Source organism: Sciurus carolinensis, chromosome 11 (genome assembly GCF_902686445.1).
Source record: "Sciurus carolinensis chromosome 11, mSciCar1.2, whole genome shotgun sequence".
NCBI lineage: Eukaryota > Metazoa > Chordata > Mammalia > Rodentia > Sciuridae > Sciurus > Sciurus carolinensis.
The window spans coordinates 11,589,710-11,614,921 of record NC_062223.1 but is presented as its reverse complement, the minus strand read 5'-3'; the positions used below and the strand labels follow the sequence as shown (position 1 = coordinate 11,614,921).

Below are 25,212 nucleotides of genomic sequence, written 5' to 3'. Positions count from 1 at the left end.
TACATCCCCACCTATTTTTATTTTTCATTTTGACACAAGGTCTCAGTTGCTTAGGACCTTGCTAGGTTGCTAAGGCTGGCCTTGAACCTGGAGTCCTCCTGCCTCAGCCTCCCCAGTCACTGGGATGACAGGTATGTACCACCATGCCCAGCAGAAACTGAGTTTTGATTTGATTTTTCTCTGTGTCATCATACCATCCTAATCTAAATGACCATTTGTTTGTCATTTACACTTCCATAATAACTTTCAGGTCTCCCTGCCTTCACCTTGGCTCCATCCTAATCCATTTTTCTGTATAGCATGAAATAGTAGCAAGTGTTCCTCTTTTTAAGAAAGAGTGAGCACATCATCTTTTTGCCCTGCTTGACTTTTTTCCCCCTTTGGTACGGGGATGGAAGCAAAACCTTGCACATGCTGGTTCACCACTAGCTGTGTCCCCAGGCCTTGCTTGCCATTTTTTAATGACACCAGGCTTCTTACCTCCTTGCTCTCTGAAAGTGCTGTGTGATCCAGCCAGTCTCCAGTCTTATCTCATGCCAGTCTTCTTTTCCCTATCACTGTGCATGTGCGTTGCAGGGAGGGGGTCTTCACGGGTGGGAGGACCTTGACTCAGCACAAGTGGGTCCTTGACATACATGAGAAAAGAATTTCAGCATGTGTGCCAGTCAGAGACGCGGATTTATTTCAGATAACGGACACAACGTTCCATGGAGAACGTGGGCTATCTCAAGAGAAGTGTTCTGGGTTGGGGATGTAACTCATCTGATAGAGTGCTTGCCTCGTCAACACTAAGGCCCTGGGTTCAATCCCCAGCACCGCAATAAAAGAGAGAGAGAAAGAGAGAGAGAGGGAGGGAGGGAGAGGGAAGTGTTCTGGGGTGAAGCAAGAAGTGCACATTGAAGGGAGAGTACAGGTCATCTCAAGAGGAAGGAGCTTTTGGAGTAAAGCAAGGAATATTTCTGCAAGGGAGGGGCAGAAGCTAGGGCCTGGACTAGAGTTGAGCCAGGGCAGAGTACACAGGTTTGTACCAGCTTTCCTGTGCTTGAGCATTCACCTCACATCCTGTTCCTTTTCGTGGAGGAGGCTATGGACTGCATTACCCAGGGTTGCTCAGGCAATGCTTGTTTCACATTTTAGAATTTGTGAGTGTTGCCTGCATTCCAGCAGTTCTTCGGTACTTCTCTTTTGAGACTCGGTTTATCTTTTCTTTCCCCTTTTTTTCTGAATCCCCAAATTCCTATTTGAAATGATTCATCTAACCTTTCCTTAACAAATCCAGACACCACTCTGCCAGCAGTCCTGTGGGTGTCCCCTGTGCTGGAATAGTCCTCCTTGGGTTTTTGCATTGGCAACTCCTCGCCCTTTGTAGTGTTCAGTCTGCAGAGAGGCTTTTCCTGACTGCCTTTCTGTACGCACATTCTTCTCAGAAAGCTCAAGGGCCAGGCACAGTGATGCACACCTATAATCCCAGCCATTCAGGAGGCTAAGGCCAGGAGGATCACAAATTCCGGGCCAGCCTAAGCAACTTAGCAAGACCATCTCTAAATAAAAAGGTCTGGGAATGTAGTTCAGTGGTCAAGTACCCTGGGTCCAATCCCCAGTGCCAGAAAACCACACATGTAGCCCAGACACTTTCATTAATCATTTCCTTTCTTCCCAGTGGAACGTAAGATCTTGTTTGCCTTATTCACGGCTGTATAGAGGTGACTCCTAACACTTGTCCAGCACATGATGGGTATTTAATAAAACACTTGAATGAATTTACTGTTGAAAAGTAGTATACTGAGGCAGAAGGAACACTTGAATGAAAATAGAAAAGAAGGGAAATTTTCAGGGAAGCAAACCATCACAACCTTCTCCTAATGTCCTAGTTATGAAATGAACACGAATGTGAGGTCTAGTGGCCTCACATTTTAAACTTGACAGCTACCTCACTTCTCATCTTTTTCCTCGTGGTTGGTTTTTTATTTGTTTTGTTTTTGTTTTTGTTTGTTTGTGTACAGTTGGGAGTACCAGGGATGGAACTCAGGGGCACTCGACCACTGAGCCACCTCCCAGCCCCTTTTGTATTTTATTTAGAGACAGGGTCTCACTGAGTTGCTTAGCCCCTCAGTTTTGCTGACGCTGGCTTTGAACTCACGATCCTCCTGCCTCAGCCTCCCAAATCGCTGGGATTACAGGCATGGCCACTGCACCCAGCATTTCCTCATATTTTTCATTCTCTTTCCTGAGAGATCAGAGGGAAAGGTTTCCAAACACCTTGCCAGTTCCCTTCCTTTGATGTTCTGTACTCAGGATCTGTGGTCTCTGTACTTGGTAGATTGAGTACAAGGGACATTCTCAGGAAACAAATAGAAGTTGTAGTTCACTAGCTAACCCATGTTTAAGCATTCAGTGAGAGATACAAAGAGGCCTCTACAGATAATTTTTAAAATGTTTTAGTTGTATATTAACACAATACTTTTATTTGTTCATTTATATGTGGTGCTGAGGATCAAACCCAGTGCCTCATATGTGCTAGGCAAGCGCTCTACCACCAAGCTGCAACCCCAGCCCCTCTACAAGTAAATTAAGTGGCAAGTGCTGAAGAAAAATAAAGCTGAGTAATGGGATAGAGAGTGGAGAGAGAAGGGAATCCTTGACAAGGTGGGCAGTTGCTCCTGAGCCAGCACCTGAATGAAGAAAGGAACAAGCCACGAGCTGTAATGCATTGGATGCTTTCTATGCTATGGTGCATGTTGTACATTGCAGGCCCCTAGAGGGCACTAACCCTGTGCTGTCCTTGTAGGTTTGACTGTCTTACGACAGCTTTCCAGCAGATGGCAGTAAAGTTCATGAGACAGGGTGACATTTTTCAACTTGCACAAAGGTAGAAAATTATAATTTGCCTTTAGGCTATTTATTGCCTTGTCCTTCTCTGGTACATCAAGGTCCTTTTCTCTCTGGGCCTTAGCATTATCCTCTAATCTTTTTTATTCTCTGCCTTTCAAATATTCAGATTTACAGAATGCACAGGTTGTACAAAATCCCCACATGCCCTTGACTGGCGCTAGCTCACCAGTTGTTGATGTTTGGCCACATGCATTTTTTTCTGCTCCCCTCCTCTCCATAGTTTTTGTTTTGTTTTGTTTCTGAGGTGTTGTTTACAAGCATCCTGCTTCCTTACTCTGAATACTCTGGAGGGTATTTCCTGGAAACAGACACTTCCTGCTCATAACTTCATAACTATTTTGACTCCCTTTTCCAAGTCCAGTTTAGGATCACACTTTGCATTTATGTGTTGTTTTGTGTCTGTACTCTCCTTTAATCTGAAAAGGTTCTTTATCCTCTTTTACAGCATTAATTGTTGTGTAGAGTTTAGGTCAGTTTTGAAACTCTCTTGTCTGATGGTCTCTTTAGATTCAGGTCGTATGCTGGGGGCAGGAATACCACAGAAGTGACGTTGTGTCCTTCTCAGTGCATTGCATCCAGAGAAGCATGTGGTACCACTTTGTTCCCCTACTGTGGCCTTGAGCCTCTGAGCATTCCAGGTTGAAACACTCTTGTGGCCAGGTGACCTCTCACTGCCGGCAGATTCTCCCACTTGGTGCTCGCTCTCTTAAGGGGGCAGGCTTCTGTTAGGCTTCCTTTGCAGTCTCAGTTCAGTCTCAGTGAGCCTGGATCATCTACCAGTTTTCTGCACCACTACCTGGGATGCCAGCTTCCCATCAGGAATCACAGCACCTCTTCCATGAATCACACCCCTAGCCCTGAACCAGTACTTACTTCTTCTGTACAATCAGTATCTTTTTAATAGTTTTCTTGGTTTTGAGTTGTACCTAATAAGTTTGGGCAAGATTAGGCTTCAGAGAAATGTTTTCAGAGGAGAGTGTTGCAGCTGAATGTGGGGAAGGAATACATGTCATTGGTCAGCTTGAAGCAGTCTCTGGTTCATTTGATCCCAAATCAAAGTCTTTCATGCTGATCATATTTGATTGTAACGTTTGAGTGTTTACTGCGTGTTACAGTGCTGAGCGTTCTCCCTACACTAACCTATCCTTGAAACAGCTCTGAGAAGTAGATGTCATCTTATTCATTTTACAATTGAGAATATGGAGTCTTGGACAGGTTTAAGTAATTTGGTTAGAAATTACCAACCACCAACCCTGAAATTCTCTAACTCCAAAAACCATGCTCTTTTTTGTAAACTGTAGCTGGGAGGAAAGACACAGTGGGACTGCTACTTAAGTATCAGCCTTCACAGACTGAAATGTAAATAGTAGTGCCTGGATTGGAGGGAGTTGCCAGCCAGCATCCAGTTTGAGGTGCTTTTATTTATTTATTTATTTATTTTTTTTTTTTTTAGGGTAATGATGTTTATTTTATTTTTCCCCTCCCCCCACCCCTCCCACCCCTCCCACCCCTCTTTTCCCTCTATACAGTCCTTCTTTCCTTCATTCTTACCGCTCTCCTTAGCCTAACTCTAAACCTAACCCTAAACCTAATGCTAGCCCCTCCCGCCCCCCATTATATGTCCTCATCCGCTTATCAGCGAGATCATTCGTCCTTTAGTTTTTTGAGACTGGCTTATCTCACTTAGCATGATATTCTCCAATTTCGTGAGGTGCTTTTAGGTACAAGAATTTAAAGTTTTCCAGCCTGTACATTCCCAACCATAAGATCTGGTTGCCTGGGATTATCCAGGTTTATACCTATTTCCTGACACAATAATTTACAGTGCCCCACTCACTTTTAAAAGTATTATGGTTTGACCATGCACCTGCAGTCCCAGCTGCTCATAGGGCTGAGGCAAGAAGATTGCTTGAGCCTAGGAAGTCAGAGCCAGCCGAAGCAACATAATAAGGCCCTATCTCTTAGGAGCAAGGTACAATGGCACATGCCTGTAATCCCAGCAACTCAGGAGACTGAGGCAGGAGGATTGCAAGTTCAAGGCCAACATTAGCAACTTACCAAGACTCTGTCTGAAAATAAAATGGACTGGATGTAACTCAGCATCCCCAGGTTCAATCCCCAGTACAAAAAAAAAAAAGTAAAAATAAAAATTAGGGCTAGGGGTATAACTTGGGGCAAGATTGCTTGCCTTGTGTACTCAAGGCCCTGAGTTCAATTGCCAGCACCACAAAAAAGGGGCAGGATAAAGAATGATAAAATTATGGCATTTGCAGGCAAATGGATGAAATTGGAGAATATCATGCTAAGTGAGATAAGCCAATCTCAAAAAACCAAAGGACGAATGATCTCGCTGATAAGTGGATGATGACAAATAATGGGGGGTGGGAGGGGTTAGTGTTAGGGTTAGAGTTAGGGTTAGGGAGGGGGCAAGAATGGAGGAAGGACTGTATAGAGGGAAAAGAGGGGTGGGAGGGGTGGAGGGAAGGAAAAAAATAGCAGAATGAATCAAACAACATTACCCTATGTCAATTTATGATTACACAAATGGTACGCCTTTACTCCATGTACAAACAGAGAAACAACATGTATCCCATTTGTTTACAATAAAAAAGGGGGGCAGGGAGTAAATTAAATATATATATATATATAGTAGTTTGAATAATTATATGGTCCCAAGCTCATTATCTTCCTGAGACCGCTTCAGATTAACACAGAGTAGTGTTTCATTGTTAACACTAATTGAGATTGGTCTTTTTTATCACCACTTTCTTTGCCCCATCCCAATTTATACATTTCTGGTTAGCTTTGGTCTGTTGATCTGAACAATTTATAGACATTATCAGTTGGTGGGGACTGGAATTCCTGGGCTCGGGTGATCCTCTTGCGTCGGCTTCCATAGTGCTAGAACCACAGGCACCCACACCAGGCTTGTGTGCTTCATTAGTCAACAGCTATGAAGATTTTGCCAGCCTTTCTCCAACATCCTTTTTATGTATGGTGTGTATGTATGTAAGTACGTACCCCGGATTGAACTCAGGGATGCTTTACCATTGGCTACGTCCCCATCCCTTTTTGTTTTTTGTTTTTTATTTTGAGACAGGGCCTTGCTTACCAAGACTGGCCTCGAACTTTCTGTCCTCCTGCCTCAGCCTCCCAAGTCACTGGGATTGCAGGTGTGCACCACTGTGCCAGGTCTGTCATCCTTTCTGCCAAACCATATAAGGCCAACGAGGCTTTACACCATGGACTTGAGGAGTTGTCATATTCTCTGTACCTGTGCCAGTGGGATACCTCACAGGTGCACAGAGCTCAGCCAGAGCGGTTCTGGCTTTTGCAACTCACATTCCCTCTCTCTTGGCAGTGCACGATCTGATTTTCTGGCGAGACGTGAAGAAGACTGGGTTTGTCTTTGGCACCACACTGATCATGTTGCTGTCCCTGGCAGCCTTCAGTGTCATCAGTGTGGTTTCTTACCTCATCCTGGCCCTTCTCTCTGTCACCATCAGCTTCAGAGTCTACAAGTCTGTCATTCAAGCTGTACAGAAGTCAGAAGAAGGCCATCCATTCAAGTGAGTTGAAGATCATAAGTGACATTCCACATTTTAGTAGAGGGCTTCGTTGAGGCTGGTTGGGTCTAAAAATTGGACTTAACTAAAAGACTGCAGAGTCTCATGGAGCTGATTGGTGACATTATTCATCCTCTGGAGACTTTATGGTCACCCTAAGGAGTGGCACACACCTTTTTTTTTTTTTTTTTTTTTACATACTAAAGGCTCACACTTTAAGGCCAAAGAGGACTATAAACTCTGAGCAGGACAGCAAGGACAGCAAGCACAGCACTGAGAACAGGGTTCAGTCAGGTGGGCAGGTGCGCCTGTGAGCCTCCCACAAGGGTAATTCTTGAAATAAATGGCTTTGAAATCTTTACTGTTGCTCTGCTCTTGGTGGTACCCGAACTGAGTGTGTTGACTCTTGGTTTTATTACTGATTTCCTCCTTATCTCTCATTTAGTTTTCATAATCCCAGAGTCAAGTCAGTAGTCATGCATTTCTAGGATCCAATTTCTAGCTTTCTGATTGCGCTGTCACTTAACCAGATCTTTTCCTTCACACTTTTCTTCTTGAAATTCTTAGCCCATAGAAACATAAACACTAGCAGATACAGTTTTTTGAAAGCCCTTTTATCATAGAGGAAGAGACCCTGCTGTGACCTCAGCACAGTAGCTAGATGACTTCTGGCCACCGTGCTGCGCTGTGCTTTACTTTCCTTCTGTGAAAGAAGAAGGATTAACTTAAATTATAAGTGGCATAAAATTTTCTTGCCAATTTAGTTTTAATGAGTCAGTAGTACAGAATGAATGAGTGAATAAATTTTACTGCTTTGCGGCATGCTCCAGTGTCTTAAGGGAGTGTTCTTCTTTTTTTGCATGACACTTGTGGATATAAAAAATATTTTGTGAAGCTATATTAATTACAATACCTCGTTTTTAATACTCTTACATTTGATAGTAAATATTTTTTAATATATAGAAAGGAAAAACATGCCTGTTACTCTTCCATTTTCTCCATGACTATGAGCTCCTAAAGGTAGTAAAAGCGGCCTCCCCTTTCCCAACATTCTAGCACCTAGCAGCACGTCTGGAACGCAAGAGGCGTGCTGTTAGTATTGAGGGAATGAACAAGTTATGAGCACACGGTTACATCTCAGTCCTGTAGTGTCTGGAGACAAAACCTAGATCTTTCTTCTATAGTTTTCAACTCCTTGAATTTTTAATTTTTTTAACAAATACTTTAAATGCCTCCTTTGTCATTCTGAAATGAAATTCATAGATAATGTCATCTGTCTATAAAAATAATTTCAAAACCAATCAGTTATAAAGATGTGTGAGACATAGAAAGTCATTTATAATGAAGTAATATGTCTGTCAGCCAATATTTAATTGCTTGACTGTGACCATACCCAGTATCATAATGAAGTTAGATTTTCTTTTTTTTTTTTTTTTTTTTTGGGGGTGGGGGGTGCTGGGGATTGAACCCAGGGCCATGTGCTTACAAGGCAAGCACTCTACTGACTGAGCTATCTCCCCAGCCCCGGAGTTAGATTCTTGTACCTACCTCTGTAATCACCAGTGCAGGTATGATTTTCCAAAATGGTAACCAAATCTTAGTTTTTTAACATGAATAGAGTGTGGATTTAGGGGCTGGGACTGTAGCTCAGAGGCAGAGCACTTGCCTAGCACGTGTGAGACATTGGGTTTGAGGGTTTGATCCTTAGCACTGCATTTGAAAAAAAATGAAAAATCAGGATGGGTTTTGATGTTATGAACTCTTAATTAAAAATGGGTTTACCTTCTTGAGTATTCTTTGATAGAGTCAAAGTTATGTAGCACATAAGACAGTTCTTTATTGTGTCTGACTGTCCCCTACTTTGCAGATATCTGGCATCTTTAAGGCCTTTGCCCACTAAATGGTCATAGCGTTTCCACCCCGTGATAGCCAAAAATGCCCTGTAGAGTTCTAAAATGTGTCCTAGAGGCCAGTTTAACCCTCAAAGACTGCTGTGCTGACAGAGAAGCTTCCCTCTGATGTCAAACATGTGACTGTTGTTTCCTCCTCTGAAAGAGCCTACCTGGATGTGGACATCACACTGTCCTCAGAAGCTTTCCATAATTACATGAATGCTGCCATGGTGCATGTCAACAGGGCCCTGAAACTCATCATTCGTCTCTTTCTGGTGGAAGATCTGGTTGACTCCTTGAAGGTTAGTTGCTTCTGCAGCTTTTGGTGGTGAAACTAAGAAAAACCCAGTGACTGGGTTTTGATTCAGAGGGAAAATGGTGCATAGGTTTTTTCAGACAAAACAAACACATGACTTATCTTACTCAACTTCTGAAAACAGAGAAAGCTGTCACCAAGGGTTGGAATGTACTCAGTGTTAGAGCTCTTGTGCAGGGCCCTGGGTGCAATCCCCAGTACTGACAAAAAAAAAAGTGTAAGAAGTAGAAAGGTTTGTCATTGTCATATCATGAGGGGCTGGGGTTGTAGCTCAGTGGTGGAGCACTTGCCTAGCACATGTGAGGCACTGGATTTGATCCTCAGCACCACATAAAAATAAATAAAACAAAGGTTCTGTACAACTTAAAGAAAAAATTAAAAAAAAAAAATCATGAGCCAGGTGTGGTGGTGCACACCTGTAATCCCAGCGGCTCAGGAGGCTGAGGTAGGAGGATGGTGTGTTCAAAGCTAGCCTCAGCAACTTAGTGAGGCACTTAACAATTAGTGACACCCTGTCGGTAAATAAAATATAAAAAACGGACTGGGGATGTGGCTTAGTGTTTAAGCACCCCTGGGTTCAGTTTCCAGTACCCTCCCACCCACTCCCCCCAAAAAAAAGAAAATATCATGAGCCTGGCATGGTGGCATATGCCTGTAATCCCAGTGGCTCGGAAGGCTGAGGCAGGAGGATCACAGGTCGAGGCCAGCCTCAACCACTTGACAAGGCCCTAAGCATCTTAGTGAGACCCTGTCTCAAAATAAAAAGATGTGGGGATGTGGTTAAGTCATAGAGCACTCCTGGGTTCAATCCCCAGTACCCCTCAAAAAAAAGATAGCACAAGAAAGCTGTTACCTCCTACTGGAGCATGAACATCAGAATATCTGTTAACAGAATCAGCAACAGTACAGTTATAGGCTGTCTTTGGACCTAAGAGATCCACAGAACTCTGTCATATGCCCTTAAATGTATAGTGCAAGTGAGGAAACCTTCATCTTGAAATTATCTGTGTCATATTTCACTGCATTAACTAGAGGTGATTAGTATCAGTTAAGATGAACTTTATGGTTTTTCCTGCTTAACCCTCTTACGTTGGCCTTCACAGCTGGCTGTCTTCATGTGGCTGATGACCTACGTTGGTGCCGTTTTTAATGGAATCACCCTTCTGATTCTTGGTAAAGTGGCACGGGAAATGTCTGTGCTCTTGAGGGAATTTGTAAGGCTAAGTAAAGGGGACGCCTAGCATGGCTCCACTTGCTGCTTGAGGTCCCCACTCAGTAGCCAGAGACCATGAACTAGATACTGGAAGACTTTTTGATCACAAGTTTATTAAATGGTCCTACTTGTAATGATATTTCAAAACTGCTTGAAGTAAAGGGGATTTGTCTAGATTTGGTTTTAATATGGGGATCTTATTTATAATAAAGCCATTTTTTAATTTAGAAATTGTTATCTGTAGGACAAAGAAAGCAACCTGTGTACCTGGAAGAGGCTTTTATAAACTGTCCTTAATTGGGAGCTCTAGCCAGGATTTGTCATTTTGAGAAATATGTATGTTTCCCTGTATTTCCTGAGGAAAATGAATGTGTGGCTTGTGTCTTGAGACTCTGGGACTGTCTCATATTCACACCTGTACCTGCCTTGTCCCCTGATTTTTGTCTTTCAGCCGAGCTGCTCGTTTTCAGTGTCCCCATTGTCTATGAGAAGTACAAGGTAGGCATTTGTCTGTTCCAAGTCACATGTGCTGGTTGATAGATGACTGGTTTTAGTCGATTTTAAGTCAAGTTCATGTACAAATTGGTCACAGTGTTTTTCCTCCAGTGAGAGAAACTAGGTGCCTTAGAAGAGATGTGGGTGGGAAAGACACTTACTTATTATACCTTATTGTAAGTGTTTTGGGGTTTTTAATTCATTGTATCTTCAAATTTTTGAAAAAAAAAATGCTTAATGAATAAAAACAGTGTCTATAAAGAAGCAGATGCTAGGCTGTTGAGAGAATGGGTGGTGCAGGCAGATGTCTGCATAGTGGAATGATGTGTGCAGAGTCTGCCAGGTGCAGTGAGATCGAGTCCTCCATTGTAGATCAAGCCGTCCATCACCTGGCTTTTGACTTTTTGATTTTAAATGAATTCTTATCCAGGAGACACAACACATTTGTATTTACAGAATATAGATTAGTACGTAGGGGACTGTGGTCGTGGCTCAGTGGTATTGCCGCATGTGTGAGGCACTAGGCTCGATCTTCAGCACCACATAAAAAAGTTATTGTGTCCATATACAACTAAAAAAAAAATTGAGAAATTTTAAAACAAAGGATATAGACAATTTTTAAATACATTTTTTAGTTGTTGATGGACCTTTATTTATATGTAGCGCTGAGATTTGAACCCAGTGCCCCACACATGCTAGGCATGCGCTCTACCACTGAGCTACAACCCCAACCCCAAATGCAATTTTAGTGTTCAGAAAATGTTATGCTCCAATGACTAAAGGACATACCAAGTAAAGCTTTAACACAACATGGCATACATCATTTGAAGTCTGAAACCAAAAGTTTTTTAAATACTTTGAAAAACTGAGCATTATTTTCATTTTTCAGAATAGTGTATAGTTAAAAAAAAGAAGAACGTAGTGTTTTGTTTTGTTTTTCTTTTAAATGGTTCAACTAGACAAAGGAACAGTGAGTACCTTAGGGACATTATCAGTCTATACCTTGCCACAGCTGAGTCTTCTTTCTTTCCTTACAGACCCAGATTGATCACTATGTTGGCATCGTCCGGGATCAGACCAAGTCAATTGTTGAAAAGTAAGTACATTTAAGACCACTTTTCATCATGACGTGTTTTTTCCCCTAGTTATTTTTAGTCCTTTGTCTAAAATGCTCATGTCAGGGATAGTAATTTTCACCCAGAAAAAAAGAGGACAACTTTTTTTTATTTGGGGGAGGGGGGCAGGGAATTTAGCTCAGTGTAGAGCACTTGCCTAACAAGGCCCTGGGTTCAAACTCCAGTACCACCAAAAAAAATATAGGTTTTTTTTTTTCGTTTGTTTTTGTGGTACTGGAGATTGAATCCAAGAGCGCACTGCCACTCATCTAGACCCTCAGCCCTTTTTCTCTTTTTAAATTTTGAGACAGGGCCTTTCTAAGTTGACCCAGGCTAACCTCAAACTTGCAATCCACCTGCCTCAGCCTCCGAGTAGCTGGGGTTATAAGCTAAGCTAAATCTTTCCTATGATTACCAAATCCCTCTCTTTTCTTTTTTAAAGTAATACCTAAATCAAGCAATAAAATATTAATAAGCATCTTTATTGACTCCCTGTATGAGAGAGCTGCTTTTTATTTTCAGTTATTCATAACAAAGATCATGAACCCAATGCTTTGAAATAAGATGTTAACATCATTCCATTTTTTCTTCAGTTTTTCTCTTTTAATTTTGATTGGTATATCATGGTTGTGCATGAGAAGAGTGGAATCCATTGTGCCTCATTCATCATCCACACCATTTGATCAGTCTCATTCGCCAGGGCCTTCCCTTCATCTCCCCTCCTCCCTCCCCCTCTTCAGCTATTCAAGAAACTAAGTCCCACAGGTTCCCAAGTACCACTTGCATACCCCAGATTTTAGTGCTTTTTCCAGGTTTGTCAAGAAAAAGTTGAGTAGGCTAGAGATGTATGTAACTCAGTGGTAGAGCACTTGCCTGGCATGAGCAAGGCCTGGGTTCCATCCTAGCACTACAAAAAAATTACAGAAGAAACCAAATATATCCAGGTGGGTCTGGTTTGATGCCAAAATCTTCACCTGATTTTTTTATTTTTATTTTTTTAAATTGGGAATTGAACTGAAGGGGCACTTTACCACTGACCTACATCACCAGTCCTTTTTGTTTTTTGAGACTAGGTCTTACTGAGTTACTTAGGGTCTTGCTAAATTGCCCAGACTGGCCTCCAACTTGCCGTCCTGCTGCCTCAGCCTCCCAAGTTGCTGGGATTGTAGGTGTAGACCACCACAACCAGCTGATTTTTTGCTTTATAAAATATATTTTGGCACTAAAAGCAGAGAGACAGCACAAATATATATATATATCTGTCAGCTATTTACCCTAGTTAATTGGTGAAGATAGTTACAGCTCAGCTTTAGAGCTGATGTCGTGAGTGCCAGTGTTAGCTTGAATTGGATTGCCATCTGTGAATGTAGCATTTGTGGAGAGTACCCTTGACATTATGAGGGTTTTATTTTGTTTTGTTATTTCTTTGTGGTATTGGTGATGGAACCCATTGGCACTTTACCACTGAGCTATATACCCCCAGCCCTTTTTGTTCTTTTGAGACAGTCTCACTCAGTTGCCAAGACTGTCCTCAAACTTGTGGTCCTCCTACTTCAGCCTCCTGAGTGTTACTGGGATTACAGGCATGTACCACTGCACGGTGTTTTCTGAGGGCTTTGAATAGCCCCTTTGCCAGAATAAAAGGCAGCTTTAGTATTCTGTGAGGGGCTGGGAAATGTCGCCAGATCCCATAGGCCTGAGATCCAGGAAAGTATGACCCATATCTTTTTTACGTGTCTCCTTCACCCTGACATCTCGGTCCTTTGTGGCACTAGTGGGTTCTGTACCTCATAGAACCAGAGAAATGGACTGAAGCACTGTGAGTTTATGGAGCATAGTCAGCAGGCATCTCACCTGGGTCCCTCCATTCTTCTCTGGAACCCTTGATGAAAGACCCAGAGAAAGGAGCAGGCATGGCAGCAGGGGAAACGGGGTGGATCTTTGTGGACCCCTCAGGCTCACCCCAGGCAGAGAACAGGACAGCTTACCACCCCTACCTCTCTTCACCACATCCCTGTGAGAAAGGGAGAATGTTTTTTATGTTGCTCCAGCGAGTCCAGGACTGTCTTCTACCATCACTGTGAAAATCGAAACTAGACAAATGCTTACATTTTCTTTTCCTTGTTTTACTCCCCCCCCCCACCAAACAGGATTCAAGCAAAACTCCCTGGAATCGCCAAAAAAAAGGCAGAATAAACACATGGATACCAGAATGCAACAGTTACTAAAACACCACTTAATAGTTATAACGATGTTACTTGTACCATGGAGGAATATGCTCAGTGTCAGCTTGAGCCTGCATTCCACGCTTTTTTTTTTTTTTAATTTGATGTTTTCTCCCCTCCTTTCCCTTTACCCTCAGTATCAAGCACAAGAAACAGTGGACTGAACAAAAAGAACTGATATCTTAGAACCTAAAAGAATAAAGAAAGAAACAAATTAATAGGATGAAGTATACCTTAATGGTGGTGGAGCTTTTTGCCTGTAGCTTGAAAAGGGGAAAGATTAGTGGCAAAGAGAAAGTGAATGATAGAAGAATTTCTTGGGTCCTTCTGTTCAGTTTTCGAGGACTAGTCTTACACAACTCCCATTATAGTTTTGCCCTTATTGAGATAATGATTAACTTATGAAGAAATGGTTTGGGGACAGGAGTGGGACACCTTCCTTGGTTGTTGGCAGCCCTCCAGTCCCATCCTCCTGTCCCACATGAGCAGCTACTCCTAATAATTCCTCTTCTTGACTTAATGATGTAACTTCCAACTCTGAGTAACTTATAGGTGGTAGTGGTAATTCCTGATTCCAGCATGCCATCTGAGAAGTAAGGGTAGAAACAGATAGGGGGGCGGGAGAGGGTCAGCAGGGGCACACGGTGGCCACCATCCTCTGCCACTCACCCCTAGGGAAGGAAGGGCTCCGCCAGCTGCGAGCATGGTGTCCACGTCGTTTCTCTTGGATGCCAGTTCCGGGAGTTAGTTTGAGAACTCATTCCCGAATGTGCTTTCCCCTCTTCCCTGCCCACCTCACCTCAAGTTTAATAAATATGGTTGTACTTTTATTATTATGAAATAAATGTCTGTATCTGCTGTAAACTTGTTAGAGAAAAAAATAATCTGCATGTGGGTCCCCAGTTATTGAGTTATTGTGATCCTGTCTCAGTCCATGGGGGGGGAACATTCTCAAGAGCTGAACTACAGAACAAGAACAAGAAAAGCAGTTTCTTTGTCTCCCCTGCCACCGCTGCTTTCTCCTCACATGCTGCTGCTTTAACGTGTGCTCACCAGTTTGGCCTGAGGACCAAAGCCAAGCTGGCTTGAGGGGAGATCTTGTGTCTGTGGCTGAGACCCCACGCCGGTGTGGGGAGTACATGTGGAGTTAACTGCTGTGAGGCTTTGAGGGTGCTTTCCTTTCCAGACACACAGTGCTCAGCACCTGTGCCATGGCCCAGGGTGCTCCTTTGGAGAGTGAAGTTCTAGGTGAAGGTGACCAGGCAGGGCCAGACTGTTGATGGGCTTTATGCAGCTGGAGACAACAGAGCCGCTCACATGCACGGCAGATGGAGGGAGACCGGGAGTCTTTGATTCCTGTTGGAGACTGAGTTTCTTCCTCCCCTTTCTACATGGAAACTCAGGCAGTTTAAAAGCATTCTTTAAGTTCCTTACGCTTGTAGCTCCTACCTAGTCCTGCCCTTCCAAGAGGGAGCAAGCTGGATAGTAAGGGCCACAATATTTGGTGGTGACCCCAACAATACTGCAGCTCTGTAGAAGGCACTGGGAGGCATTTTTTCCCCACTGTTTTACAATTTAATGAGTAAAAGATACTCTTGCCATTTTCCCTTTTCTTATTTTATTGCCCCCTTTCCTTTTGAATTTTTTAACTGACTTTTGTCATGGTAGGAAGCTCATTCTCCATGGCCATTCTAAGCCCTCCCAGGAAGTCAAGGCACTGATGGACTCTCGGGCTTCCCCTCCAAAGGACTCTCTGCATTGGAAGCCCCCACACCTGGCTCTTTTCTTATGTTGCTGCTGTGTTCATGAGAATTGGAGGTCTTTGTGCCACGCAGAAATTTTTTTTTTTTTAAAAGGAAAACCTATAGACAAAAAAATACTAATGAAACTGTGTGTGCGTGTCTGTGCGTGCAACATAAAAATACAGTAGCACCCAAGGAGCTTGAATCTTGGTTCCTGTAAAACTGCAAATTGATGTGGTATTAAAAAATAAAGAACACAATGACTGGTGTTGTTCTGCTAACTTTATTGTTTATACAGTTCGGGTAAGGAACCAAACGAGGCTTCCTTCCACTTCCCCCACCCTCACTCTACTTTGAGGACTTTAAAAAGCAATTTATATGAATTTTCAAGATTGCGGAATTTCCATAATGTAAGAGCACAGTTGTGCATTTGGTTTCTGAGAAAATAAGAGACCTCTAAGAGGTGAGCTTAGGAGAAAGGCGAGAGCAGCTGGAGGTATGGCTTAGTGGTACAGCACTAGCCTGGCAGGCATGAGGCCCTGGGCTTGATCACCCTGCAGCCACTAGAAGGAAAAAAAAAAGATGAGGGATGGAGGTGCTGTTGGTCCAGTTTTTGCCTCCTACCACCAAGGAAGGGTTCCCCACTTGAGTGTGAAGCAGCCTATAAACCACTAAAATCAGTCACCACGGGCTGGGGAGATAGCTCAGCTGGTAGAGTGCTTGCCTGGAAAGCACAAGGCCCTGAGTTCGATCCCCAGTACCGCAAAAAATAAAATAAAATCAGTCACCACGTGTCACCTCTTTGTGAAACACTCACCTCAAGTTGCTCTTCCCAAAACTAAGGCTGCTGCGACTCAAGCTGGATTTGAAAAATTTATTTGACATACCTCTTAAAAAACTTAGGCTGAAGTATTTTTAAATGACTGAAGCAAACAACTTCACAAATACGCATACAAATGTCCGAATAATGTCACTAAGTAACATGGTATATAAATATGTATTCAGAGTAACATTTACATATTGGCCATAATAGCAAGGATACCATTAACCAAAAAAAAAAAAAAAGGAAAACAAACTGTTCATGTCAGAATCCCAAGGCAAGGAGGCATCCCTAGGGATGAGGACAACCGTGAGGCCACCGCTCCAAGTCACAGTAGGCACCACTGCAGCGGCACTTCCCAGATCACGTTTGGAACTTCCAAAATGGAGTGCTGGACTCCAAAATGGTATTTATGCCTCTAGTTAAAGTTCCTGAGACGATGATGCAGACCTGGGGACACACTTAGAAAGCCACTGAGTCGCTTTTTTCTAAGGCTTCTCCTGTGAAGGGGGGAACCATTTCCTGACCTGCTCTCTGACCTGGCTTACCTGAAGTTCTGCCATGAGCTCAGGTGATGACAATCAGCTGTCCTGCTTTGCCTGTTTTGAATGGCAGTGTAAAAAAACGTGGTAGAATACTCATTCTAGAAACAACATGCACGAAGTAAAGAATGGCGGTGCCCAGGCTGGCGCCACAGCTTATCTCTGTTCTCAAGATTTTAATACTGTCTCAAAAATCCTGGAGGGCCAAACTCAGTGGAAATTCATTTTTCAGCCAACTGACAGCCCACCCCAAATTCCAAAGTAAAGACCACAAAGCCAGAGCCTTGCCCTGCTGAGCAGACCTTTGGCCAGGGGCAATGGGCCCACCTTGGGTTCCGATGAGGAAGCTGCATGCAGCCTGTGCTTTCCAGCTGAGGCCTGCAGCAGCCGGAGCTGCCCTCATTCCAAGAGCTCAGCATCCTCATTCCAAGAAGTGCCGTTCTTTGCCAACCTCAGGAATCATAAGTGCACTGGGACGGCCTGCAGTGCCCAAAACATGCCACCCCTTGGCAGGCCTAATGGGTAAAGAAATTCTAATAATTTACCAGAGCTTAGGAGGCAGTGTGCTATGATGCAAACACTGAATTGGGAGTTGGGATTTTTTTATTTTAGTTTTTGTCCTGTTTCTGCCTTGCTGTGAAAATTTCAATTTCTGGTCTTCAGAATTGTACCTGTGTGAAGGGGGAGGGATGGTACTACGTCACCTCGAGTCCCTTCCAACTCCAGCAATCCTGAATTGTATAAAATGCTATAAAATTCGTGGTAAAAAAAAAAAAAAAAAAAAAAAATCCAACTCCCAATTAGAAAGAGTCAAGGAACTTGGCCTGAGGCACTTGAACCTTAGGTTCCGGCCTAGGGCGGGTAAGGAGAAAGGACTTCTCTTTGTCTTCTGCTTTCTCCAACGACAACCCGCCCTGGCCCCCTAGGGCCACACTCCCTCAGACCCAACCCTCAAGCTCCACCCCTGGGCTTCTCCACCCTGACTTTAAGCCAGGCGAGGGCACCGTCCCTGCAGGGGCTTCCCTTTGTGAAAAAAAACCTGGGGCTGAGACGAGAGGCCACAGGCATGTGTGGGATGTTTAGCCCTCCATCCCCGCCTCTGTCCTCGCTCCATCTTCCTTCAGGTCCTTCCCCACCACCTCACAGCTTATCTCTGATACACGCGTAATAAATAAGACGTTTGCACATAAGGGTGATTGGGTCAGCTCTGTCCCCGCCCCGCCCCTTTCATATAAAAGCATTAAATACAGTTCCAAAATAAAATACAAAGAGCAAAAAAGGGCCTGATCTCAGGGCCACCTGTTCTCCACGGGAGAATGAGTCTACACACCCCTCTCGGACCTGCCTGGGAGATCGCGGGGCCCCTTCCCTACCCCACAGGGCCTGGCGCTGCCGCCGGAAGAGAGGCCGACGCCCGGCCCCAGGCCCTGGGAGCTAAGAACCGGTGGCGAGTCCGCTGAGGACAAAGGGGCAAAGGGAGAGGACGGGAATATAGGCCAACTGCCGGGACCGCCAGTGCCCCGGGCTCCAACGGACCTGGCGCTGGACCAAGAGCGCCAGATTCAGCCTAGGGGTAAACGGAGGCCCTCAGGGCAGGAGAGGAGCAAAGGAAAAAAAGTGCTAATCCCTTTACACGATCCCGGTCCGGGCGGGAGGGCGTGGCCGAGGGCGGGGCCACCAGGCGCATGGTCCCTCTGAGCCTGTCCCCGAAGCTGGCACAGCTGGCCGAGCCCAGGCTTAGGGGCATCGCCCCGCCCGTCCACGGTCCAACGCGCCCTCCCCGCCCCGGAGGCTCCCAAGCCCCGGGCCCGCCTCCCGCCTAAGGCCCCCGTCCGCGGCCAGGGCCTCCGAGAGGCCAAGAATACCAATTAGGACGAGGCAGCCAGCAGTCCCCGAGGCGGGAGCTGCGCCTGCTGGCGTGCGAGGCCGCAGAGAACTGGGCCCCCGGCCAGGGCAAGGGGCCGGCGCGTCCCTCCTGCCCTCCCGGGCCCCTCCCTCGGTCCTAATACTGACTGACGGCGCCCCCATCCCAGCCTGGCAAAGGAGCACCTCGCGAAGTGCTCCCCGCCGCGGGCCGGGCTGGCGGCGCTCGGTGCTAACACTTCGGAGGCCGCTTTGGCTTCATGGAAAGCGGAGCGCTGCGCAGAGGGCCGGGGCTCCGGGCCCGGGTGCGCTTCCCCCAGCGCCCGACTAGCTCAGACACCGAAGTGGCAACGAACCGCAGCGGCGGCGCCACCCAATCTCCGCCCGGCCCGGCCAGCAGGGGGCACGGCAGCAGTCGGGGGCGTGGGAAGCTCTAGCACCAGGGACAAGGGTCTCCCAGCCCGGCCGAGCGAGTCCGCTACGCCCGGCACACGGCGCCGGGCTTGAGGTCCGCGCCGCCGTCGCGCGGCGCCGGGGCAGGTGGCCCGAAGCCCTCGTGGCCGTAGCAGCGCAGCGCCGCCTCCTCGTAGGCCTCCAGGATGGTCTGGCGCTCCTCGGGCGTGAAGTCCATGGAGAAGGGGTGCACCTGCAGGATGTGCCGCTTGATGGTGCTCACCTTGAGCGTGGCCAGCGCGCCCCCGCACACCATGCACACCAGGCCGCGCCGGCTGCCGTCGTAATCCATCAGGTACTCGCCCCGCCAGCGCGGCTGGTAGTTCCGCCGCTGCTCCCGGCTGCGGGGCGGCGGGGGAGGGGGAGGGGGCGGCGGCGGCAGCGGCAGCGGCGGGAAGGCCAGTCCCCCGGGCTCCTGCCCGTCCTCTTCGTCCTCCTCTTCCTCGGCGGGCCGCTCCAACGGAGCCCCAGGGGAGAGTGGGACTTCGCCTAGAGAGGGACAAAGGGCTGCATTGGAGCCGGTGGCAGAAAGCAGGGCAGGTCCCACATCCCAGCTACATATCCCCCTCCTTTTGTCCTTCGATTCCAGCCTCCCACTCTCACCCTTCCAGCATCCAAGCTGCGCGCAGCCCTCTGCCTGCCGGGCCCCTGCCCGCGCTCCTGCCCGCGTTCCCTCGCCACCTGCTCTGGCCCTCCACCGGCTCACCCCACCACGCCTCCTCTGGCTCCGCCTCCTCCGCCCTTCCCCCTTCCTGGGCTGCGGCTGTGCTGGGGCCGGCGGCGCCGGGGGGCGACTCCGGGCAGGGCAGCCCCAGGGCCAGAAGGTGGGCGGCCTTCTCGCTCCACTCCGGGGCGATGAGGGCCTTAACAGGCCCGGTGCGGCGCGTGAGGCCCGAGTGGCGCTGGCGGATGTGCCGCTTGATGGTGCTCATCTTGAGCGAGGCCAGCGCGCCCCCGCACACCATGCACACCAGGCCACGCCGGCCGCCGTCCAGCTCCATGAGGTACTCCAGTCGCCAGCGCTCCTGGAAGTGGCGGCGGTGGTCGCCGCCCTGCGGCGACTGCCCCGGGACCCCCTCCCTCTCGGCCTCGCCCTCGCCCTTGCCCTCCTCCAGCTCCTCCTCCTCCTCCTCTGCGGGCCTGGGCCTCTCAGGGACCCAGCCAGCCTCTTCCTTTACGTCTGGGGGCCTGAGATCCTGAGAGGAGGGGGCTCCAGCTGCAGGGGCCGAGTCCCGGCTCTTTCTGGTCAGGTCCTGGGGAACGAGGTCATCGTCTGTTGGGGAAGGGTTGAGGGAGAGGGGCTCAGCCTGCTGACTGGCTTGTCCTTACCCACGAGGTAGGGGGTGTCTAGCCTTGCTTCTAACCCCAGCCCCAAGCTAGAGGTCCCAGGGAGTCTGAGTGAGTGTGTGTGTGTGTGTGTGTGTAGGGTGGGGTGGGTAGGCGGGGCCTTTGGCCCTCAGGAGTCCTGGCCTCCCAGTTTGGGCCACAGACCCCACCTCGCAGCCCTGAAGTGGGGGGGTCTCAGCCTTGGGGCAGCCTCGCACCTGGTGAGGACTGGATGAGCTCAGAGAGCACCCCAGGCTGGTCACCCCAAGCCTGCAGCAGGGCACTGCGCTGGGGGCCGCTGAGCCCCAGAGAGCTGGGGTGCGCCTCCAGCACGTGGGCACGGATGTCGTCCAGGTGCAGGCTGGGCAATGCCCGGCCACAGGCCAGGCACACCAGCCGGTTCCCCCGCGGGTCATAGTCCATGAGACACTCAGCCCGGAACCAGCTCTGCAGGGACTCCTTCAGCCTTCTCTCCAGGCGCTGGGACCCCAGTCCCCTGCTGCCCCCAGCCCTTCTGGAGGCTGAGAGGCACTGGCCACGGGATGCCACTGGGCCCCCTCGCACCCCTGGCCGCTGGCGCCGGCAGCCCCCACCAGCTGAGGCTTTGCCTGAAAGGGTTGGAGGGAAGCAACTGAGATGCTGGCCCTCTGGGAGCCCCCCACCACAGCCAGGCCCTCCACAGCCTCTTGCTCACTGAACTGTGACTCAGGTGCCACATCTAACCTTTGCCCTTCTCTTCCTCTCCCCTCACATCTTAACTCCATCTCTCTAACCCTCCTGCACACACAAGCTAAGTCCACCAGCCTTCCCAGACCCAGGTTCCAGCCCCTTCCCTGGGCTTCACCGTCAGCCATGCTTTTCTAGCACCCTCTGTTCCCTCACCGAACCTAACCCTCCCCTTCCTGTCCCACCCCCACCCTCCACCAACCTCTCCTCTCCTCTCAAACCACAGAATGTCAAAGGTGTTAGAGAGGTTGGAGACCCCCCCATCCCACTGTCCTCCCGCACCACTGGACAATAAGGGCAATAAACAGGCCTTACCCAGAGAAGGAACAGTGACCTGCCCCAGAAAATCAGCTAGTGGACAGAGCAGATGCCCCGACTTGGTCCCAACACACCCAGGCCCCTGCCTCTCCATGTCCTGCATTACCTGAGCCCTTGGGTGGGCAAGCCTGGAGGCTGGCCCCCTCTTCTTCCTCTTCCTCTTCCTCCTCCTCCTCTTCCTCAGCTCCCTGGGCCCCCAGGCCTTCAGCCTCACCACAGGCCCCCAGCCCCAGGTGGGCATCCCAGCTGTTGCTGATGACTTCCTTCTCGCGGGGACTCCAATGCAGGGAGTAGGGGTGCTTCTGGCGGATGTGCCTCTTGATGGTGCTGAGCTTGAGGGTGGCCAGGGAGCTGCCGCACACCATGCACACCATGCCATGCCGAGCAGGGTTGAAGTCCATCAGGTACTCCAGCCGCCAGTGGTCGTGGTAGTAGCGCCGGTGGTCACGGCCAGGGATGCGGCTCTTTCCAGGCCTTGAGGCCCTGGCCTCACAATGGTCTGAGTATTTCCTGCCTGAAGATGCTGGTCCCCTGGCCCTGGAGGAGGGCAGGGGAGTACTCCCCCAGGACCCCAAGGCACCCCCTTCCAGCTGAAGATCTTGCCCTGAAGAGAAAAGGAAGAGAGATTTTCAATCTCCAGTTTCCAGGAAAAGAATCCAGGGCTTTGATTTCAGGGCCTGAGAAGGGGGGGTGGGGGGGCTTCCGGGCAGGGAAGGGACAGCAATAGCAATGACAGGGATGTGGGAGAACCAGGGTGTCAGAACACCCGAACACAGAGCAAGGACCCTGTGAGAGAGGCTCGAGAACAAAAGGATGCCAGCATCGTGTGAACCAGCTGTGACTTTTTAAAGATAAGGTGAGGGCCAAGGACACGCAGGCTCTGTAAGGCACCCTTTTTGGAGGAGAGTGTGGGGATAAAGCCAGGAGAGCAGCAGCTGGGGCGGCTACAGCCAGCACGGAGAAGGCAGTGGGGCGAGGAACAAAGGGGGCATCTGTCTACACCCTGGCCTGCGCAAGGACCCACCCACCTGGGGCCCCAGCCAGGAGGGCCCCACCCAAAGGTCTCCTTTTTTCCAATAATGTCTCAAAAACGGCCTCCTGAGAGTCCCTTTTAGGTATAGGCTATGGATTTGTCAGTTCCCCAAATACAGATTCCCCCACAGGAGAGATCCCCAACACAAAGCTGTCAACACCTCCAGGAAAAGGAGTTTCTGGGACCTAGGACTTCCCCAGAGTCTGAGAGAGCCAATGACCCTGAAAAGGGATGGCAGGAGGGCCACCAGAGTGACTACCAAAGATACTGCATCAGAGAGCAGCCACCACCCACTAGAGCCCATTAAGTCTTTCTGGAGATTTATTTTTTGCTCTGGCAGGGAGCCGGCCACTGCCCAGCAATAAGAAGGGAGGGCACTGGAGGGACCCGGGGTTAACCCAGTGGTGTTCCCTTTGTGAAACAGGCACCCCAGAGCAGCCCCCCACCCTCCCTACAGTTCTGACCCTCTTTTATTTAGAAAGTGGTCTCCCGGCCACATAGAGTGAATGGACAGGTTCTGGTCATTCTCCCATTGGAGATTCCCAGGGTCCAGCAAACAAAAGACAGGCTCAGAGAGGACTCCTGTCACATTGTGGAGGGTTTTGTTTGTTTTAGTTTGCATTTTTTAAAAAGTAGATTCATAGAAAAACCACCAGTTCAAGTCCTAACGTCACTGACAACTTGCTCTGTGACCTTTGGTAGGTCACGTCCGCTCTCTGGGCCCAAGCGAGTCTTTGTCTGCAAAGGCACTGGATGGCTAGCTGGTCTCAGCATCCTTCCAGCGCTGGAGCCATGCTAGTCTAAGGCAGACTGGCCCTTTAAGAGTCAAAAAAAAAAAAAAAAAGAGGAGGAGCTGAGATTCTTTAAAAACAAAAGGGGATGGGGAGTTTTGGGGAGGGGAGCTCGGAGATTAGGGCAGAGTCTCCCAAGGCCAGGACTGAACCCTCGCAAGTCTTAAGGCGCAGCAGACCCTGCATCTAGGAATTGACAACAGTTTTCTCTGAGAGGCAAGAGGACGGGCTGGTCCCGCTACAGCTGACAAATCGGGGTTGAGATAAATTCTGAAAAGGGAAGAGACAAGGCGGGGGCAGAGAGGGTGTCTGCCTTTGTGGGCGAACCCATCCCTAATTTAAAACCGGCCCGCAGTGGGGGAAGGTGGTGGTGGGTCCCCGGGCGCAAGCTATTCTCCTTCCTAGGGAGAACGTGGGAAAGAGAGTTCCTGTCCCTAACCAGGCCACATGACGAGAGAAGCAGCCGGACTGGAAACTGTGGAGTTCGGTGCTCTGCTACTCTGGGGAGGGAAAAGAAATCCAAAAGGGACTCGGGGTGTGGGCGGTCTTTTAAGAGACAGCTGGATAAGAAAGACCACCTGGGAGTCTGAAAGAGAAAGGGGCGGGGGCCGCGAGTCCGACCGCCTGGAGCCCCGCAGCGCTGGCCCTGCGGGGCCCCTCCGCCTGGCCCCCAAAGCGGGGCGCCGCGGGGCCCTTTAAGGAGGAAGGGATCCGCCCGAGCCCCGCGGGCCGACCCCGGGCGCTGGGCGGAGGGCTCCCCCGCTGGCCCTGCAAGGGCGATCCGCGCCCGCCAGGTGGCGCCCCAGGCCGGCCTGCCCGCGTCCCCCCCTTTGTTCGGCGGCGGAGAGGGGCCCGGAGCCCGGAGCCGCAGCCCTCCCCTCCCCCACGCCGGGGCCCCCGCCTGGGCCGCCGGCCCCAGCTCTTACCGCCGTCGTCCTCCTCGGGCTCCGCGCCGCCGCTCGATCCGGCGGGCGGCAGCCGTCGGCCCCGTGCCGAGGCCACTGCTGGCCCGGGGCCGCCCCTGCCGCCGCCGCTCCGGCTCCGGTGGTCCCCGCCGGGCTCCATGCGCTGCGCTGCGGAGCGGGGCCCCGGGGCGGCGGGGCGCGGGGCCGCGGGGCCGAAGGCGGCCCGCGCGGGGCGCTCGGTGCGCGAGGCCCCGGGGCGCTGGGCGCATGCACAGGGCGGCCGGCCGCACGGACGGCTGGCTGCTCGCTCGGCGGCGCGGGCTGGACCGGGGTGGGGATTCCTGTCTGGGGCCCCTGGGGCTCCTTTAAGGGCTCCTGGGTAAATTTAAAGGGGCCGCGCGCTATTTCCTCCTGCCAGCTCGCGGGGGGCTGGGGGTGGGAGGCGAGAAGCGACAAGTCCGCAGCCGGCGGCCCCTCTGGACGCTAAGAGCACGGACCTCGCCGCCCTCGCTGGCCCGCGCCACCGCCTCCGGGGCTCGGGTCCCGGCTCCCGAAGGGTCACGGAGGTGGTGAGGGGCGCCCGCGTCCGCTGCGACGCGCTTCCACCCAGGCTCGGCTCGCAGCCACCGCCCCCTCGGGGCATGTCAGCGCGGGGCTCTCCGCGGCGGCGCAGGCAGGGGACCGCCGGGTGGAGCGGCCGAGGTCCCTGCCAGGGGCTGCCTCCTCCCGCGCGACCTCGGCGCGGGCCCCAGAGCGGACGCGACTGGCAGGGGCCCCAGATGGCTGCGGCCCCGCCGAGAGGGTGGAGCCGCGGGGGCGGCCGCGCCCCCTCCCGCGGGAGCCGCCGGGGAGCGCTGGGAGCTCCGGCTTCTCCATGGGAGGGGCGGACGGGCGAGGCTCCTCCGGAGCTGGTCAGGGGTGAGGGCGGTGGCCGCCGAGGCGCAGGCGGGGGAGCGGGACGTACCGGGGACCCGCCGAG

At 49.9% G+C, this 25,212-nt stretch overlaps 2 protein-coding genes across 4 annotated transcripts in view; one reads left to right on the top strand and one right to left on the bottom strand.

The window, feature by feature from the left end:
• The window catches only part of Rtn3 (reticulon 3), a 59,360-nt gene extending 45,674 nt beyond the window's left edge, over positions 1-13,686 (top strand). For all 3 annotated transcript variants that reach the window (XM_047516227.1, XM_047516228.1, XM_047516229.1), the window contains 6 exons: positions 6,254-6,461; positions 8,514-8,652; positions 9,770-9,839; positions 10,331-10,377; positions 11,412-11,470; positions 13,640-13,686. In XM_047516227.1, the coding sequence (XP_047372183.1) occupies positions 6,254-6,461; positions 8,514-8,652; positions 9,770-9,839; positions 10,331-10,377; positions 11,412-11,470; positions 13,640-13,685 (569 nt within the window). In that variant the 3' untranslated portion in view covers position 13,686. The remainder of the gene's footprint in view (positions 1-6,253; positions 6,462-8,513; positions 8,653-9,769; positions 9,840-10,330; positions 10,378-11,411; positions 11,471-13,639) is intronic.
• A 3,911-nt stretch (positions 13,687-17,597) lies between these two features.
• On the bottom strand, positions 17,598-24,960 carry Zfta (zinc finger translocation associated). Its single transcript, XM_047516226.1, has 5 exons — positions 24,255-24,960; positions 21,611-22,108; positions 20,679-21,068; positions 19,841-20,407; positions 17,598-19,623 (listed from the first exon to the last, which is right to left on the bottom strand). Exons 1-5 carry the CDS (start codon positions 24,391-24,393, stop codon positions 19,160-19,162), a joined length of 2,058 nt encoding a protein of 685 aa, XP_047372182.1. The 5' UTR covers positions 24,394-24,960; the 3' UTR covers positions 17,598-19,159.
• Between the last annotated feature and the right edge of the window lie 252 nt (positions 24,961-25,212).